Source organism: Monodon monoceros, unplaced genomic scaffold, assembly GCF_005190385.1.
Source record: "Monodon monoceros isolate NGI ecotype Baffin Bay Population unplaced genomic scaffold, NGI_Narwhal_1 Super_Scaffold_4, whole genome shotgun sequence".
Lineage (NCBI taxonomy): Eukaryota > Metazoa > Chordata > Mammalia > Artiodactyla > Monodontidae > Monodon > Monodon monoceros.
The window spans coordinates 69870882-69890846 of record NW_021703781.1 but is presented as its reverse complement, the minus strand read 5'-3'; the positions used below and the strand labels follow the sequence as shown (position 1 = coordinate 69890846).

The 19965-nt window shown below is 40.5% G+C and overlaps 1 protein-coding gene across 5 annotated transcripts in view; it reads left to right on the top strand.

The window, feature by feature from the left end:
* Nucleotides 1–9200, top strand: part of FAM204A (family with sequence similarity 204 member A) — a 31678-nt gene extending 22478 nt beyond the window's left edge. For 2 of the 5 annotated variants that reach the window (XM_029200908.1, XM_029200910.1), the window contains exons 7-8: nt 8590–8696; nt 8999–9200. In XM_029200908.1, coding sequence (XP_029056741.1) covers nt 8590–8696; nt 8999–9050 — 159 coding nt within the window. In that variant the 3' untranslated portion in view covers nt 9051–9200. Of the gene's footprint in view, nt 1–8182; nt 8373–8589; nt 8697–8998 lie in introns of those variants that run through there. The other 3 variants (XM_029200912.1, XM_029200911.1, XR_003790524.1) reach the window with 2 other exon arrangements.
* Nucleotides 9201–19965: the final 10765 nt, after the last annotated feature.

The following is a 19965-nucleotide window of genomic DNA, read 5'->3' as shown; positions in this document are numbered from 1 at the left end:
TACCGTCTTTGCTAAGGCCAAAACCTTTCAGTTTGGAGTAATGAATAAAATGTTTCACATTTTAAAGCTCTTTTGCTGCAACTTCTGGATGGAGGCCTAAGGCAATGACTTCAGCCTTTAGTGCTGTTAAGTATAGTATTTATTTAGAACCTAACCAAGGTATCACAAGTATAAAATGATTTTAAAAAAGTATCTCACTTTCATAGTATTTTTATATAGATAAATATTACATTGGCAATATGAATTAAACTGAGAATTTAATTTTAACTTTATTAAATTTATTAAATAGACTACCTAGATTTTTGGATTCCAAACATAAGTAAACTTAATAATGTTGAAATAGTAATAGTTTGTTAATATTTAAATAACAAAGGTAGGAGTGGCCTTTTTAGAAACTAATGTTTGAATTGATTGAGTTGTATTCTTTCCTAGCTCAATATATTAAATACTCTCTAAATTTGGGCAGATTATTAATTTGTTGCCTAAGTTCTATTTTTAGAGCCATTTCCTAGAAAATCTGAAGGCATTCTCATTGGAGAGGGATATACACACACACACACACACACACACACACACACACACACATTTGAGGAGATAGCATCTGTATTTTATGTTAACATGTGAGAAGTGGTCCTTTCTCAGAAATATTTCAGATGCTACAGCACTTGGCCCTAGCATTCAGAACTTTTCCAGTACCGTTCCTTGTTAGGCTTTAGCTTCCCTGGGAGGATTCTGGCTACAATTCACCCTTTTCATTTTGGTTATTAATTTTATGTCGATGTACATGCTGTGTTGTCTGATGGAATAAGAGCTTGAATTCACTGCCCGCCCCCGCCGCACGCAAAAAAGAAAAACACCCTGCCCCAAATAGTACAATTTTGACAGATTTATCCATCAAAAAGTACCTGGAGCATTCTCACATCTAGAGTTCAGAATTGAAACATTTGTTTACATTTTTGAGATAGAGATGCTGCCAAACTTGATCAGTTTGAAGTTACTTCTCATCAGTGCTGTTTTCAGAGCTTCGATATTTTAGGAAAGGTGTTTGCATCACATACAAAAAAAAGACTAAATTGAAAGACATTATAGTGAAGCAAGTCTTGTGGTTCTAAACTCTTTATTCTGTATTCCAGAGAGCAAAATTATTTTCTTCCTGTTTTTGTGACTACTTTTAGAACTATCTTAACAGCCGTGATTGCAAAGGTAAAATGATTTGTTCAGGTATGAAGCTGAACGTGTATTCCAATTAGCTATTGTAAGAATTTATCATTAGAACCCATGAAGGCTGGCAGGTGCTTTCTATTTTCTTAATTATTGTGTTTTCTAGCCACTGAAGGTAAGGTAAACAAAGTAAAAATGCTTTAAATAGTACTCATTTGTACATATTAAGAGTTTAAAATTAAATATCTCCATTTCAACATTTTATTTTTACAGAAAGGAGATTTCCTTTTTTGCTAGTACCAGGGGTGTATATGAAGAATATATTATTTCATACAAAGTCATCTAATGCCTGCAAACTCTGGCAAAATTTGTTTTATGCCCCTATTTGAAATTTTCCTAACGCTGACTTCCATCCCTTACTTCTTCTTTCTTTCTTTATTTTTCTCTTTCCAGTTAGCAGAGTGTAGGACCAGTTTCTTTGTGGTATATTTCACTGATTAGCATTGGGAGAGAATCTAGGACACTAGGGAGAGAAAGCCCTCACTGAACAGGCTCTTGCTAGTTGGCAGTGATCAGCCACCTGGGGAAGCCGGCTGCGCTCTGCCTGCCGCGGAGGGAGGGGTGTGTGCTCCCATTTAGGATCATCTAGAACTGACTCACTTTCATTAACTTTGGTCATTTCTCAGTGGTTTTTTAATTTAGATGTTCCTCTGTGTGTCATTTTGTAGTCTGTGCATAGTATGCGGGACCTTTAAATGGTGATTTTAATTCTTTGAAGCCTTGTTCTCCTTAGTTCTTAAAAGTAACTCAGTTATTTCATATAGATGAACAATTAGCACATCGTATGGAAAATCAGCTATGCCTATCCAGGTGAGGGAAGGCCTAGTTGAATTCCTTTACGTGGAACCTAAAGATACGTTCTTTCCTATAAAAAATGGTGTACATCCTTGAAGTTGGAGCATTTTAGAAATGCTCCGACTTCAAGAGAAAAATAAAAATGGTACCGAGGGATGGGTTTTCCTCTCAGGCTTCTAGGTGTGCTTTTTAGATCTCATTGCACTGAGGACATTTTCTTTTAACCCCTGGGGTATGATTGGGTGATCACCTAGAATGGTGTTCCTTATACTCTCTTTTAATTATGTTTATCTGTGCTTTTAACAAACCTTAAAAAAAAAATTCAGATGTTACAAGTCTAATTAAAGAGACAGACAAAGCACAGTTTATACTGTAGATTTTTTTCTGCAGTTCAATTAATCAGCATGTTTTCTCTTTTAATTAAAACCATTTTAGTAAATTAAAGCCCACAGCAAAACACATATATAATTTGTTTGTAATTAGCTCTTAATTGGTGGTAGTTGAAGCTTAGCACCCATGGTTTCTTTCTTCATGATTGCCATTTTATTAGCAGCCAGTCATTAATTAATCTTTTTCTAATTAGCTTATAAAACTGTTGATGGCACATTATTGTAAATGTGATTTTAAGTTCAAAGCTTGTTAATAAGCTTTCTTACTTAGAAGAACAGAGATAAAGAAATTGCTGAAAACAGTACTACAGTTCTTTAAAAAAACTGTCTTTCTGATGGGGACTGTGTAAAGCATCTAACAGCTTATGGTTAATTTTTTAATGCTTTTTTCCCTTATGAATGGAATAAGTTGCTTGAATATAAATGTCTCTATCCGGGAGTGATTTCAACAGTATAACATCTTTTCTCCCTGCTTTGGAATACTGTAATCTACATATAATTTGAAGCCTTAACAGTCATCATTAAACCAGGTGTTACATAAACTATTCCGCTATGAAACCAGAGTTGAGGATATGAATCAAAGTCTATCTTCTCATACCTCATGGACCAAATACAAAATTTTTTTATAAATTGCAAGGTGAATCACATACACACACACACACACACACACACACACGTAATATGTCTATACAAATATATCTTATAATGTATTTTAAAAACAGGGTTTGTTGGGTTATGCTTTGAAATAAAAACCATTTGGATTTAACTGATAATGAAGTTGTAGGTATAAAAATAAATAATAGGTGTTTGTACAGTTGTGTACACAACATAGATGTAAGTAGTACACAAACATGCAAACCTGTGTGTGCACATTTTAAGATGACAGTGAAATTGGGCTGTTTCCTCTAACAGAGAGAAAAAGACTTGATTTACAGTCAGTGTTTAAATGCCTGGATATGGCAGAGCTTATTTGCTGTCCTCAGAGCTTTGGCATCTCAGGTATGACCGTGGAGAGAAAGGTACCAATCCGAGTGGAGACATCCTGAATCTACTATAGCACCTGCCATGTTAAATTGTGGTTTGAGTGAAATACATTAGCCACATCATCTTCTTTATTGAAATATACTAGCGATTTCATAAAACTCCTTAACTGCATGGTGTTCTGAGCTGTTAATATTTTTGCAAAGTTTTGAAAGTTACTAAAAAAAAAAATAAAGCATCATCAGTCCTTGGAAGTGCTTTTTCTTCTTTGCTTTTTGAACTTTGCATGTTATTTCAACTTTGGCTATTTCTCTGCTTGTTTCTAAGAAGGCATTTTGTGATGCCATGCAGGAGACACTAGAAAGGGATAGCTGACAAGGAAAAAATTAAAAATTGGATAAAAAGTAAATGAATAATGTCATATTACCAAAAAGATGAGAGGCTAATTTGTGCCGACTTTTTGCTAATTTTGTTCAAGCCTCAAAATGAGGAGCTGTCACCCGTTCTGTGTAGCAATGATGACAGTGCCAATGATCCATGAAATAAGCTGCCGCTGGCTTTGTTCTGATAAGAATGAACAAATCTGCACAATGTTCGGCTCCCAGAATCTCATTTTCATACTTGCATGCAGGCGAAAAGAAATAAGCTGTTTGCAGGCTTGATTAATCAGACATTGGAGGGGTTTTTGTCTCTTTGATCTCTTTCGTCTCCTAGGTAACTTGCTTGACATTAATGTTGAGCTCGAGTAAAGACAATCATGAATTGTCGACCAAACTGATATAGAAATTAAAGACCTTAACACTTTAAGTGCTCCAGTAATGGTTCCGCTTTACTTCAGAAAACATCTGTTTTCATTTAATTAAAGAACAAAAGAGAATGGCATAAATATTTTTTCATAGAGACCTATTATTCCATCAAAAGTTAAAGTATGATAATTGGTATTTTTAAATAAGTGCCTTGAAAGTGTTCAGAAGGGAGGAAAACTTCATAAATCTGTTACAAGCTAGTAATTCAAAGATGAGTAAAGTATTTTATGAAATGGATAAGAAGTTTACAGTGATGCTAGATTAAGCTGTTTGAATCAGATGCTTCAAATGATTACCGGCAAACTTCAGTAGGGCAAGGTTTAGTGAGAAAAATGAACTTTATTTTGCGAGTTTGTCTTTTAAAAATCTCTACTGTGTTACAAGATGTGCCATTATATCTATTTTACAACCCAATATGATTTACGCATGCTAAACCTGTAAAATTGAAAGGAATTAAAAAAATGTCGCCGGGTGCATTTGCTTGAGGTTATGCAGACGCTTTTACAAATCTTCCAAGTGGCTGTAAAGATGAATGCCTCAAGGGTCCAGCCAGGGCCCTGCTTTTCCAACCAGCTAAAGCCCTTATCTTAAATCCAAGCAAAGTACCATTAATCTTTTTGAAAGACCTTTTATGGCTTTTAATATATCCCAAATTAGAACATTTTACACCCTTGGTTCCTGAAATATGGTGATAAAAAGCCTTTAGAGCTTAATTTTCCTTACCGTTTGCTCTGACCAATTTGCAGTTCTTTGTGATAATGTTTAGACACCTTAATTAAAATGCAGCAAAATATTGGATGTTCTATATGGAAAATGCTGATACTTTGGCTACACATACAAGAAATTGTGTATATATTTTTGTTTGGTTAAAAAAATTTCTTCCCACATTGTGTTGCTATAGTTATCTGATTACCTGAAACAGTTTTTTAATATAAAAACCATTGACCAAGCTTTTGTGATGTTTACATTGGGCACGAAGATGCATTTTCTTTTTAGAGAAGCAGAAGGGGGATTCTTGTGGGCCTATATTGTTTGTTTGTAATACGGAAACATAGCACGGTATTCTTTTATCTTCTGGAACTTGGGCTGGTCATCTTGCCTGAGAAAACATGTTTCTTCTCAACTGTGTCTTCTATAGAAGATCTCATGATCCTTTCATATTTCCAAATATTTCCATTCTTTTTACTTTCTCCACAGGAATAAGTGAAACATTCATTTTAAGCATGGGAAGGACACAACATTGATAAGACTTTTCATCATCATTACAAGCTAAAAGATTCTTTCTGTAAAATGCATTAGACCAGGCTTGTTTAATGTTCATCAGTTAAAGAACATTTCATTGAACCCAACCCCAGGCAAAATACAGTTAGAAAATATACCTTTCCTACAAACAGGCCTGCTTGAACGTATGGCCTACGTACCTAATCATTTACTATATTTAATTAGTCTACAAAGTGATGGAGCCCTCTCATGTAAATACATGTTTCTTACATTGTAATGAATGCTTTTTAACAAGTTTATGCTATGTCTTCTGTGGCATATGTGCTCTCAGTCTTTACTGTGATGCTGATTGTGCTGGGTTTGTCCTTCGTGTTGCTAGAAAACTAAAATCTTTTACATTATAAGAGTATATGACCATGTTGAAGAGGCCCCATTTAAATCACATGACCACGGTCAGTGTCCAGACACACTGAGATGCTCTTTGGTTTGTCTATCCCCAAACCAGAAAATCCATACTGGGAAATTTCAGTAAGCTAAAACTGTAAGCTGCGTCTTAATTTACAACGGTTTTAGGAAATAATTTTGTCACGGGGTTAATGGTACATGGCAAATATAGTTCAGGTCATTTTTGTTTCATGCTCAAAAGTATAGGCTCAATTTAAATATAAGATAAACTAGCTGAGTGGAACTTTAGTTAGGGAGTGATCCTGGCAAAACTATATCATATTTCAAATTTGCATATGCTATCTAAAACATAGGAATATAATTAGATAGGCAAATACTGAGTTCTGTGTTTTATCTTTTGGAGGTGGGGGCCAGAGAGGAGACTAAATATCCTACATGAATGTGGAGAGACCCAGCGTACCTCTTAAACCCAGGTGGCAAGCTGCATGTTATGACAGTAGACAGTTCATTAGGTGCATTTAGTGTTCCCCTGATGTCCCCCAGCACCCCTGTGGCCAGCCGCCTCGCAGCCAGGTGGAATTGTGAGTAGTTCTGACCAGACGGCTTTGAGCAGAAACGCTGTGTGTCGCTTCTGGACTAAAGCATTAAAGAGCCAGTGTGAGACCCTCTGGCCGTCTCTAACTCTGCCACAGCGCCTTGAAAGCCACGTGTTGAGATGCTGGCACCACAAGATGGAGAGACCTGCCAGTCCACAGCTGACATTAAGTGAAACACGAAATAAAAGTTCAGCCACTGAGATTTGGGGGTTTGTTTGTTACTGCAGTTTTGACTAGCCTAACCAGACAGGAGTAACTTGATGTTTTTACATTTATGACAAGTGAATGGTGTTTCAGTTGATAGGAAATCCATCTTCGTGATAAGTGATTCCAGAGCTTTCTTCCAGAGCTTAGTTTTCCCCTTAGATGATGATGCTACAGCCCTTTGATTCTTAACCTTTTTTATAGTTGACTTATATGAATTTTTCTGTAATAAAGAACTGGAAATGAAAAGAGAGCCAAAAGAACAGGTCCGGGATTGAAGCAGTCAGATGTAACTGGCAACCCCTTCTCCCCAGCTGCCCACCCCCCCCCGCCCCCCCGCCTGCCCCCGAAGCCCTCTTTATAACAGCTGTATCTGCAGCGCCTGCAACGGTGCCTGGCAAAATAATGCATTTGTGCCCTCGTGATATTGGTTGAATGAATGTCGTCCTTGTGAAAAAAGATGCTGCTGCTAGTGTTGGCTTGAGTGTCAGGAAGGCTCCGAGTTGGTCTGCTTTCCCAGGTGGGCTCACAGCCACAATCGACCCTCCTTCCTTCAGTGACTTTCCTTTTGGTGTCGACTACCTCAGCACGCCGGCTTGATTGTCATATTGCTTCCATTTACTTACCTTCTTTATGTGTATTCTTTCCTAGACTGAAAAATCAGATCTGTTTTTGTTCTCATTTATAAACCCCGGTCAGTGCTTGATGACTGCTTGTTTGTTTCATTCTAAAGGAAACTGTTCTCCAAGATGAGCTGAAAGGAGTGTCGGGCATGTCAAACCTCACTTTCCTAAGTTGGCTTCTCTCCTTACACACGAGCCCCTGACCACCTGCCTTGCCTCACTGTTGGCCAGCAGGTCCCTAAACCTTGGGCTGTAATACTTTGACTTGAGAGTAGCTTCTGGGTCCTTGCCTCTTGTCCACAAGTCTGCTGCCTACTGAAATGCAGTAGGCTGTGTACAGAGAGAGAAAAGGAAAGAAATAACCAGGAAGAGATTTTTAGGCTTTGTTGTTTAACCTGGGCTCTTAACAGATACTTTTGAGCCATCCATATAGCTGGGCGTTTTTAAAATCAAAGCCCACCAAAACTAGGGGATTACCGTGCCTGTCCTGGAGACGCTCGCCGAGGAACAGCTCTGTGGTCAGAGAGCTGTACCATGGGTTGTGGCACAGAAGCTGAAGGGCTAGAGAAATAAAGAAATAAAGACTTTGTTGGGTTGAGTTAGAGACGACTTCCGGGGGTGGGGCTGAGAGGAGGCTTTGTTCTGCTTCAACCTTCTAGCACTGGGGCAGATGGGTGTAAGGGGGGAGCATGCACGCACGGGGGACTGGCAGAGGGAACACTTCGGTACTGTGGTCCTGGTGCCCCGCCTCTTTGCCTCTTGGCACCCCTTGTACTCCTTTTTCTATCAGTGAGTGACAAGCGATTGCCCATCACACAAACTGTTTATGAAGTAGTAATTAGCTTTCCTGTGTTTTATTAATCACATCTATGACTGCCAATCTGAGCTTCTGATCAGCGTGAGATAACGGGTACACCCATACTGAGTTTCTGTAATTCTAGCCCAGAGCAAAGAAACTGGATGTCTCTGTCAGCCTGTGCAGCCTTATCGGGGTAAATTCCTGTCTGGCCTACTGAAATGCTGAAAGTGCTTCAAGATCTTCATCCACAGCCCTCGTGGACCCTCGACGGGCCTTAGTGTGGGAAGGAGTTCCATCTGGGAGACTGGGAGGCTGGTACAGCTGGGATAAAGGTCTGTGGGAGGTTAGGAGAATAGGGGCTAGCTACATCTTTGCATTTGTTGTAATTCGGTGGTTTTGGGGGCCGAGCATAAGAATTTCTATTCTTAGCATGTCTAAAGCAACGCTGACATGGGTTTCATACCCACAAATTCTCGAGTATTTGTATCGCTGTAATTCTTGTATCAGCTAGAATATTTATTTTCACTTTTCCTCCTGTGTAATTCTTAGCTTGGTGTAAAAATTGCCAAAGCGATTGCCTGCCACAACTTTGTAAAAGCCAAAAAGGATGCTGAAAATTCACAGGTTGCTCGAAAAAAGAAGAAACTTGCCTGGGGGTGAGTTCAAGATTTTTTAAGTTAGTAATTCTGCTAAATTCATAGGAATTACAGAAATCCTGTGATATATTTGGTGAATCCAGTTTGTGTGTAATTGTTATTCATTTTATTCTTTGTATCTTTGCTGAATGTTTATCAGATTATAAATATGGAGGCATTTCTTCCTCCTGTTCGATGTTTGTTTTGTAATTGATGGAGTATGTGAAAACTTTTAAAGTTTATTTTACTTTGGCGCTTAGTAAACATGTTACTTCAGGAAAGTATTTAGAAATAAATTGGGATTTTCATATTCTTCATTTTAGGTTTGAAGCAAAGAAGAGGTGGGAAACCAAAAGCAACATGGGATATATGTGACTTGCCAGAGTTCTTCAAGACCTTTGAGACTTCACTTGAGTCTTCAGTTGCTTAATTTACTGAAAAGATTTTCCTGTTCATGTTAACTATGTTGGGAAATTGATGGAAATAGAAAAAAATAAGCATAAAATTTGGAAGTTGATTATCAAATCTTTTTTCAGTCTTTTTCTAAAGAGCTCATCCTGCTGAAGTGAATGAAATGGAGCATTCTGTTATTTGTACAAGAAATCTAAGCATACATACAGGAAAAAAAAAAGATAGGATTTTATTTATTTATATAGACCTCCAGTATAAAATCAATTTTACTTTTCATCCACTTGGTGTAGCATAGCCAATGAGCTCCTTGTACTTTCTTATCTGTACTCAGTGTAACTGCACTTATTCTGGAGCTGTGTTTTTAAGATTGGCATTTGTTTATAATGGATTAGTCATAAGTGCAAGAAAGATACTGTCTTCACAAATGACTTTATCTTAATGTTATAAAAGTAATTATTGGTTCTTTATTGGAGACAGTAGAGTTGATATTTCACAGTCACATAATAAAAGCAATTGATTAATTTTTGTGTACCTTCAGATTAAATATCACAGTTTTTAAAAAGGACAGAATGTAGTATTTAGAGGATGATTTAAATTCAAGTTCTCTGCCTGGAAGTGTCTTCCTAAATCTCTCTCTCAGCCATGTCGTTCTTTAAATTATGAGATAGTTCTTAGAAGAGAAATTGGTATAATAGTATTAGACAGTTATAACTCAAGACAGTGTAACTCTGAACCTTCTAAGAACAAACATGGTTTGATTATTTTTTCTCCTCTTCCCCATCACTCCTGGAGAGACTGAGTGAATGAATGAGGATAACGGGGATTGGTGCCCTGGGAAGTGGTTTTCACTGAAAGTGTGTTTCGTAGTCCAAACTAGAAGGGGCTTTGAGGAATTGTCACAAGCTGATGGACAAGACCACAGCTGGATGTTGTGATCTGGGGGTAGGCCTAGGTATTTTGGCACCTCCTCTTGGTGCCCAGTGGAGGTGAAGGACTGCTTATTGTGGCTTTCATCAAGTCTCTTCCCTTCTTCAGCCTTCATCAGAGGTGTCTGCTGTCCGACACAGACTTTCTCTAGGTTGATAATATAAATTCAGGAACATAGAAAATGAGTCATGATGATATTAGTAGTAGTATTATTTTGTTTTTATTTTATTTTATTTTATTTTTCTTTGCAGTACGCGGGCCTCTCACTGCTGGGGCCTCTCCCGTTGCGGAGCACAGGCTCCGGATGCGCAGGCTCGGCGGCCATGGCTCACGGGCCCAGCCGCTCCGCGGCACGTGGGATCTTCCCGGACCGGGGCACGAGCCCGCGTCCCCTGCATCGGCAGGCGGACTCTCAACCACTGCGCCACCAGGGAAGCCCTATTTTGTTATTTTTAGACTTACAAACAGTAATCAAATTTTACTTATTTGTGGTGGCATATTTTTTTTTTTCTGTGTTCTGGAATAAGTGAGCAACTAATTGCTATTTACGAGAACAAAAATAGTATCTTGCTTCCACTTAGGTGACAAAAGCCAGTATAATAGAGAAAGCAAGATTTCAAGAGATTGTGTACCTTCTCATAGAATTCATAATGGAGAGATAGTCAGACTAAATATTGGAAAATCTAACATTTTATGATTTAATATTCCCTGTTGGGTTCTGTGGATATGATCATACCCTGCTTAGCTACAGCATCTTATTTCGTACTCCTTATAGGTGAATACAGACTTAGAGTATAGGAAATTTTCCTCTAAAAAAATCCTTCATGGGGGAAATACCCGCTACACAATCCAGTGGTTTTGTCTGAAGCATGAAAAATGTTCGCTTTGAGCAGGCAGGTAGTATGAGTATTCTCATGCATAGGCCCCAGCACAGGCATCTCCCTGCAGTCTCTGCCCCCCTTTCCCCCTGGATCCACTTCCTTAGAGTAGTGAGTGACCCCTGCAGGCACATCCCCACTCTGCTTGTGCTGAGGCCTTGCCGGAGTGGCCTCCCTTAGGGTCTGATTTGGGAGCCCCTGAACCCAGAGTTCCCCTGACCCTTCTTCTTCCGCCTGCTCCGGGGCCAGAGGTTGCCCACTTCCCGCACTCAGAGGTCCCACGTGGATGGGAGCTTTTTCCCTGAGTAGATGGCATTATGGTGGAATCAGGGAGCAGGGGATTCATTTGATAAGAGGAGCCATGACGCCTAAGGCCCCACTCTTCGGGGCCTGGGTTTTGAAAGGCTCTAAAACAGTGCAGCCGAGGAGGGGGTGGGAGGGGAAGAGGGTTTGAGGGAGAGGAAGGGACTGGTTTTCTTGGGTTAACCCTGCTGGCATGTCATTTGGGAACACTTTACTTTTAATCTGTTTTAATTTGAATTAGACATTTTACTCATTAAAGCATTAAAATGGGGACATTATTCTTAGAAAACCCAGGTTGCCCCCAAAGTGTAGTCATTTGTCCTCTCCGTCTGGTCACAGTGAAATAAAGATTCTTTTTGGATCAGTAGTAACTTCCAGTTCCCGAAGCTTTAACATGTACATTTACTACCACCAGAATGACTGAATTAGATTAGTAATGTAAATGTCAGGTATTGTTAACTGAGATTAATATGTTTCAGGCCATGGGTATGGCATTAATGTAACTACAGTTTACTGTTTGAGTACTTCAGGCTAAAACACCTTACTAAAGAACAGTAATTTTGAGCTTTGCAGCACTGGTTCTGAGAATTGAAGTTGATAGTGCATTCTTCTTTGGGAGCCCTCAGGGTGTTTCTGATTTTCAGCAGAACATTCTATTCTTTCACCAAAAGAAGAGTTTGAATATATAATCTCAGGTTTGCTGTAATTAGTTCTGATGACAGACTTAAAAACCTTGGCCAAAACTGCAAATCAGTAGTTAAGCAGGTTTTTGCAACTGATCATAAATCTCAAAACTCCATATTTTAAACGTGCTTATTGTTTTTTAGAGAGACAGCTAAGGGAGGAGCAGGCCAAGGACAGGAATAAACTGTTACCTGAACTTGACTAACAGCTTAAAACCTCACCTTTAAAATGTGCTGATTTCCCTGATATCTGTTGTCTAAAATGTTATCTAAATATTTTAATAACTTAGCTTATTCTTTGGTAAGACAAGTTTGAACTTAATTTTTAAAATATGAAGGTTGATTTTCAAATGTTCAAATTTTCATTTGTCAGGTAAAGATATCACATTTTTAGAAAGGTATGTCCTGCTAAACTATAAAAAATATATGAGGTTAATATTTAAATTAAGATGCCAATTATGAGTAGTTTAAGAGGTAATGTGTGAGGAAACAAGAGTATAACATTAACGTCAGGCCCCATTTTGGAAAATTAACTTAGTGAAACCTGGTAGTCAAATTCAGAACCAACCAAAATATTCAAGTTCTTCCATGTTGGCAGAAGTCGCTTTTATTTTTAGAATCTGGCAGAGCAACAAATGCTTTGCATGTCAGTTTAATGTTTTTTGAAGCCAACTGTTTATTCATTGGCTTAAAATTTACACTCTAGTAAAGTCTTAGCCTTGACTTTCATGAAACAAATAGTAATATTTGGACAAAACATGTACACGAAAATCTTTTTCCAAGACCAAATGTAGATTGGTGTTTGTGGTATCAGTGCTTTCTAACATGGTAATGGATCTGAAAATGCTTTGAAAAGTCTAAGTCGTTATAAACCCAGGGCATGCATTCCAAGGAATTAATTTTTATTATGAAATAATCAGAGCATCTTTCTAGGTTTTCAGATTTAAATTAGTGAGAGACTTTCTGCTAGAAAGTAGAATCTATATGGAGTAAATTTCAATGAACTATCAGAAGATTCTTTTATCAATTTATTTATTCTTGACCTTAGTAGCATACTGAGACAATGAGATCCATTTTTCCATTTTTGAGGTTGGGGTGCTCTGTAGATTTTGTTAAAATGAGTAGAGCTGCATTCTTTAGTTTTTATTATCTTATCCTCCCTCCGCTTTACTCACCTTAAAAGACACACGACACACGCTCGCGCACACATTCAGTGTTGTAGCTGTAAATCAGCACGAAGACATACCGGGAAAGGGAGAGTCGAGAACATGGCAGCACGTAAAAGATCTAGATGCCATGAAGAAACTTAGGAAGGAGTCAAACTGTTGTGCTCTCGTGTTAAAATGAAGCGTGCGGTTTCTTCAACAGCATCTCCTCCTACTCTCCTATGAGTATTCTGGAGATATGTGTTCATTTTGCTAAAATTTCTTCAGATATGGCAGTGGTGCCACGCTAGCTCTTGTGACCATGATCCCTGGAACACAACTACAGGCCTTTGGTGGGACTATCTATTAAGTGCCATGTAATACGCTGGGTTTTTAGATATGCTTGTAAAATCAAGAATTAGCTGAGGGATAATTATCTTTTTATTAATATTAGTAACTCCCTTTGTAGATTCAAGTAAAACATAAGAATTTTCCAAGTAGGAGGAAATTTAGAAAAAAATTGAATTTTGGTTCATGCCTTTTATATCCAGACCAGGTTGCTTAAGGAAACACAGAATAAAAGGGACTGAGATGGGAATGGAGGGTAGTGTCCAAGAGAAGCCTTGGCTCCTGGGTGCTCCTGCCTGGGGTTCCTCCTGTGTCCTTACTGGTGTCATTCTAGAAGGCCCAGCCCACATCTCCTCCATGGGCTGCCTCTTGCTGAATTGCTGCAGGGGGCCAGCTATGTGATGGGTATGGAATGAGGTAATCTTTTCCCACTTCTAATATCTGAAAGGTGTGTCTGTCCAGTTATTGTTCATTGAACTGAAAGGTTTAGAAACCAGCATCTGCGGTACAAGCTGTAATTATTGATGTCTGTTTCATATTCATCTGTAAGTTCTGACATTTGATCAAGAAGTTAATATATCACTTCATCTTCAGGCTGCATATGCCTCAGCTATAAACGTTTTAATTTTTGATGGATAGTATCTAATTATGACTGCCCAGAATAAAAAGTGTTTTCATTTGTGAGTGATACTAGAAGTAATTATGAATGTCACAAGGAGTAGTGAAACAGTGAAGCCTTGCGTTTCTTTGGATTCCTCCCTACTTGATATCTGAGAGCCGTTCACTGAATGTTAGACACTAACTCGTGCTGATGCAAAAATGAATAAGCACAGTGTGATTGGGAAACATATATAAAGCGTGTTTTGGACAACTTGAGTTTTAGGTAGGCTGTTAACACGAAGGAATAATCTACATGTAATGAATTAAATAGCTTAGACGTAAAATTTTTAGTTCTGTGGGTATACGTTCTCTCCAGGGTGTGAAGTCTCGCTGAGCAGCTGCTTCCGGTCACTCGCTAGCTTCGCACTCACCTCAACAGTGAGTGGGATTGACACCCTGACTTTCACCTTATTTCTTAGATTCATGCAGAGGTGACGGTCACCGATGGGGTGAGACTAGGGGGTGAATGCAGCTGTTTTGCACAATACTCCCTAATTTTAAGCTTAAAGTTTTTCTTAGGCTGTACCAACACGTCCTTTATACTACAATGGCTGTGTCACAGTGCCTGCCCATGTTAGGGAAATGTTAACTACTGCAAGAAATATGTCCCCAAACTACAGTGACTCAAACACAGTAGAACTTTATTTCCTGCTCATGGGACAAAGGAGGATGTTCCTGTCACCGGGGGGCTCTGCTCCGTGCACTCACTCAGAGATCCAGGCTGACAGCAGCTCTCTGACTTTCTCTTCTTAGCAACCCTGGGGGGTCACCATCCCAGTCAACTGGAAGGGAAGTAACCATAGAATAGCACTCAGGGGAGGTGATGGGCCTGGCCTGGAAGGGGAATACATTACTTCTGCTCACTTTGTACCAGCTAGAACCTCATTACTTCACCTAACTGCAAGGGAGGCTGGGAAATGTAGACTGTTTCCCAGGAAGGGGAGGAAATACATTTAGTAAAGAGCTAGCAGTGTCTGCCACGTGTGACCATTGCATGTGACCTTGACTTGTAGTAGCCAGGTGTTACTGAGGCATGATGTTGAATACCACAAACTGCTATTTGTGGTTTGATGTAAGCATTTTACTTGGATGTGTTCACAGAGCTGATCAAAATAGCCGCTCAGATTGCCAGGTAATGCGCATGGTAGAGGCCCCGAGCATCTCCCACAGTGTATGGGAAGTGCTGAAGTAGAATCACATTTCAACAAGACTCAAATGAGAATGTAGTTGCCACCCGTGGAAAGTCAGTCAAGGTCACGGCAGAGGCGATGCTTCGTTTAGGTCGAAAAGGGTAAAACTGGGACTTCATACAGGAGACCAGTTGAAGCAAGATCATCCCAGGCAGGAGGAGCAGCATGACACGTTGGAGGCGCAGCGAGGAGTTTAGCAGTGGGGTAGCGTGGGAGTTTGGAGGCCGAGCCGGAGAACCATGGTGCTGGAGAGGGTGGCTGGAGCCCCCCTGCGCACAGACAGTGAGACGCGTGGGGGAGTTTGGACTTGTGTCTCTAGGGAGTGAGGACACATCAACTCATATTAAGCAAGCAAGAAATGCATGTTTGCGTGATGAGAAATGGGTTGGGAGGCAAACCTGAAGATAGGTCAGTTAGGGTGTTTCAATAGCCCAGGGAAGAACTGATGAGAACCTAAACCAAGGCTGTGGGAATTGAGGGGAGAGCATGAATGTCGGGGGTGTTCGGGGGGAGACTTGACGAGACTTGCTGACTGTTTGCACAGGGGTGCGGGAGGGTTGGGTGCCTATGGACGGTGATGTGGGATGAGTGAGGCAGGTAGCAGAGAGCAGGAAATGTAGGTCGTATTTAGTAATTTAGTCGTATTTTGTCGTGTGAAATCAGACATTTAGGTCATTTTTAGCAATGCTGGTGATACTTAGACTCACTGTGGCAAGGTTCATATGGAATTTCCTTCCGGAAGGTCAGAAGAGAAGGTTGTTGCAGAAGACAGGAAAGAGGCTTATTTGAAAGGTGGAGTGTCAACAGCAACAAACACTGCTGAGCCATCGAGTAAGATGACAGCGGCTTCAGAAGGCCCTGGTCATCTTGGCCAAATCAGAGATTTAAATCTGGATCACAATAAGTGGCACCTCAGATCAGGTTTCTGAGAAGCAACGTCTCAGATGTCTTCTGAAAGTGATGTATAAAGGTGTGCATGTCTGGAAAAACCTGTAAGGGAGAGAGTGAACCCAATGAGGAAGGGAAGGAGCTGGTTAAGCCTTGGCCCCTTATGGCAAAGGAGACAGCCTCTCCTGCCCTTATCCCAGTCGGCCAGTGGCTGTGGGCCTTCCCTGGGGCGTCACTTCCCTGGGCAAAGCGGCCTCCCTCAGTGGAGGGCAGTTGTCTCAAAGAGGGACAGCCGGGCACCGGTAGCAGCTGAGGCAGCAGCTGGGGGATGGATAGGCCCACCCAGTAAAGGGAGATGCGGGGAGTGTGCATGCGTGTGCGGGACAGGACAGACAGTCGTCATCATGGCAGTTGGGCCCAGCTCTATCCGGGGGAGATTATTTGGACAAACAGTGTGGGGTGGTAAACTTGAGGTCAGAAGGGTTTAAGTAATCCCCACCTTGCCTGGTGTCTTGATTACATGAGAAATAGAGATGCCTGATAGTGCTGGGTAGAAGCCTGCTGGATTTGAAATCATAGGTGTGATTATTGATTCCAATAATAAGTGAAACCCCTTAATAACCCTCCCTGAGATAGTATGAAAACTGAGCTGCTTAAAGATTTAGAAAACTCGTGAGCACCTGCAACCGTGAGTACACGGTAGAAATTGAAACCATCTACTACTATAAGATATGTGCTTAGGGCTTCCCTGGTGGCACAGTGGTTGAGAGTCCGCCTGCCGATGCAGGGGACACGGGTTCGTGCCCCGGTCCGGGAAGATCCCACATGCTGCAGAGCGGCTGGGCCTGTGAGCTGTGGCCGCTGAGCCTGTGCGTCCGGAGCCTGTGCTCCGCAACGGGAGAGGCCACAACAGTGAGAGGCCCGCGTACCGCAAAAAAAAAATTACTGAGTCTAATTCCATTAATATAAATGCTCATATTCCCCAAAAGCCTGGCTCTACTCGTAAACCATATTCATTAACAAAAAAAAAGGAACAGAAAAAGAAAAGTTCCGTGTCAAAGAACTCAATTGGAATCCTCACTTGGGACTCGCTTCCTTACCAGCAGTGCTCAAAAAGAAAAGAAAAGGAGAAAATCTAAAGTCCGTGTGCATAAAAGTTCCATTCCCCATGGCGGAAGGCTTAATTAAAGTTCTCAGATGTTTCTCTGCAGCTTGGAAGACATTTTTATGAAATTCACATATTACTAGAAGTGGCTCCAACAATTCTCCAGGTCAAAAGCTTTGTAAATGGCCTCGCTGCATGAGGAGCACGCCGCCCTCTTCAGGATTCCTGTCCTGGCTCCTTTCCCTCGAGTCTTGTGGTGGGAAACACTGACTGCTCCTGGATGGCACTAGAGTGTTTTCCACAGTTACGGTCAAATGACAGAATCTGGAAGAAATGGACTTCCCTGCATTTTCTTTCCTGAGTCTTTCAATAAATATGTGTCGAGGGCTTGTTATGCTCCAGGTACAATTGTAAGCACTGAGGATACGGCAGTGAGCAAAACAGAAAAATCCTGAGCTTCATGGAGCCCATATTTTAGTGGGAAAGACAGATCATAAACAAACTAGACAGCATCACAGTGGTTCCCAAGGTGAGATCCTGGACCAGCAGCACCTGGGAGATGGAGAAATGCATGTTTTCAAGTTCCAGGCCAGACCCGCATCAGAAATTGGTATAACAAACCCTGCAGGTGACTCTCATGTACACTCAGTTTGAGAACCACTGTGCTCTCGTGTGGTGAGAAGCTATGGAGAAAAAGACAGTGTCCAGAGCAGGTGTTGCTGATACCAGCAAACGTTAAAACGGTGAAGCGGTTACACCCTGGACTCTGGAGCAGCCCAGATTCAAATGGCAGCGCTACCACTATGAACTGTGTCACCTTCAAGCAGGTCACTCAACCTCTCTGTATCTTGGTTCTCCTACTGAACAATGGAGCTACTAATAGTACCTATGTGACAGACCTGTGAGGATGAAAGGAATTGATGAATATGAAAGTGCTCAGATCCAGATACATAGCAAGTAATATCCTCATGGGGAGACAGTCCTCTGGGGTTTCTTGCATTACTCACATCTTGCAAGCAAGGCGGAGCTACCCTTTTGTTGCAAACTATCTTTGCAAGGATGTTTGTGTATAAACAGCCTTGGAAGATTGAGATAGTGTCTCCCTCTGGATCAAAGAGCAGCCATGCTTACTGTCCAGTATGATAAAGAACGTCTTCCTTTGGAGCTAAGGCAGCCATGCCTGTTCCCATTATAAAGATCTGGAGCAGGTGTCATCTGGCCCTCTTAGTATCGCACTATTGGAATCAGTGCAAAAAGTGCTGAGACAATGGCTACTGCTTGTGAGTAATAAATTGTCCTTTGTCTCTGATCCAGGAGTCTAGTATCCTCTACCAGCATCCATGAAACAGTGGCAGGCTGACTTGCTGACTTTAAGTAGGGCGAAATCTCAGCCCCTTCATAGTTCTTGATGATACTTGCATGAATGTTTGGGTGTGTGTTAGTATTACTGTTATTACTCCCCACATGTGCCAAATTTCTGGAAGAAACAAAAATATAACTGGTGACTCCAGCCTTCAAAGAGCTTCCTCATGACCCAAAGAGGTTAAATATTTGTATAAAGATGACAAGAAAGACAGTAAAATGGGTTTGAATCTAGGCTCTGGACTCTCACTCTCTATGGGAACTCTCTAAGCCTCAGTATCTTATTTGTCAAGTGGCGTTAGTAATAATGCTTTACCTTGTGAACTTGTTGTGGACATTAAGATAATGCACGCAGAAAATTTAACCCGAGACCTGGCATTCAGTAAGCACTCAGTTACCATTGGCTCATATTACTGTATTAATTTTGTGTGTAAAATATGGTCAGAGCATTTTCTATCCTCTCCCTGGATCTTTAGGGAAGTCAGACCCAATACCGTGCCGTATTCCAGGCAGAAGCTGCTTTTCAACTACCCAAACCCCAACTCAGTGTATTTCTGGATTCTGCCCAAAAAATTCTCCAAATTAAGCTCCTATAGGTGGGGTGGATAAAGGACTGACTTTAGTCAGAAAGCTCTCAGTTCATATATAATTTGAGTTCATATATAATAGGATAATAATTTGAAGTTTATATGGTTGTTTGTAAAGATTTTATTACTGTCCATAAAACTCTAGCACATACTATATATTCAACCAATGTTATTCAGTCCCCTTGGCTGCAACAGCATGGTTTAATGGACCATTTCTTTTTCATGACTGCATCCCTAGGACTTTTCACAATGACTAGCACATAGTAGGTGTTCAATAAAAAATTTTGACTGAATGAATGAACTGAAGTACCTGCTAATTAATAAATTCTTTTTTTCCCTTCCTTTGGAGACATTTTTGCTTTAAAATGTCCTCAGTATATTTTTCTGAAGCCAAAAGATTCTTGACCAAGGTCCTCAGCTTCCTCTCTGCCACTGGCTTTTAAACTTCTGGAGGCCACAGACAGACCCTCTCTCTGAAAAGACACACATGTGAACATATACACTGTATTCTGATATAATTCCAGTGGTTCTTGGTTCTCCTAAACACTTCCTATCTAGAGGACCCTACTTAAAACTCCTGTTCTAGAGTACCCAGCCCACTAAGATAAGAAGGCCAAGAAATCCCGTCCCCTCTATCTGTCCCAAATCAGCAAGCTAGCATGGACAACCTATAACACAGTGGCTATTTCATCCATTTAGTCAGGGCCACATAAGACCTACTTCCAATTACTTGTGTTTTAGAAGAGCAAACCTTAAAGCACTTCAGATATTTTGGGTTCCTTAAAATAGATTTGTGGGTTCTG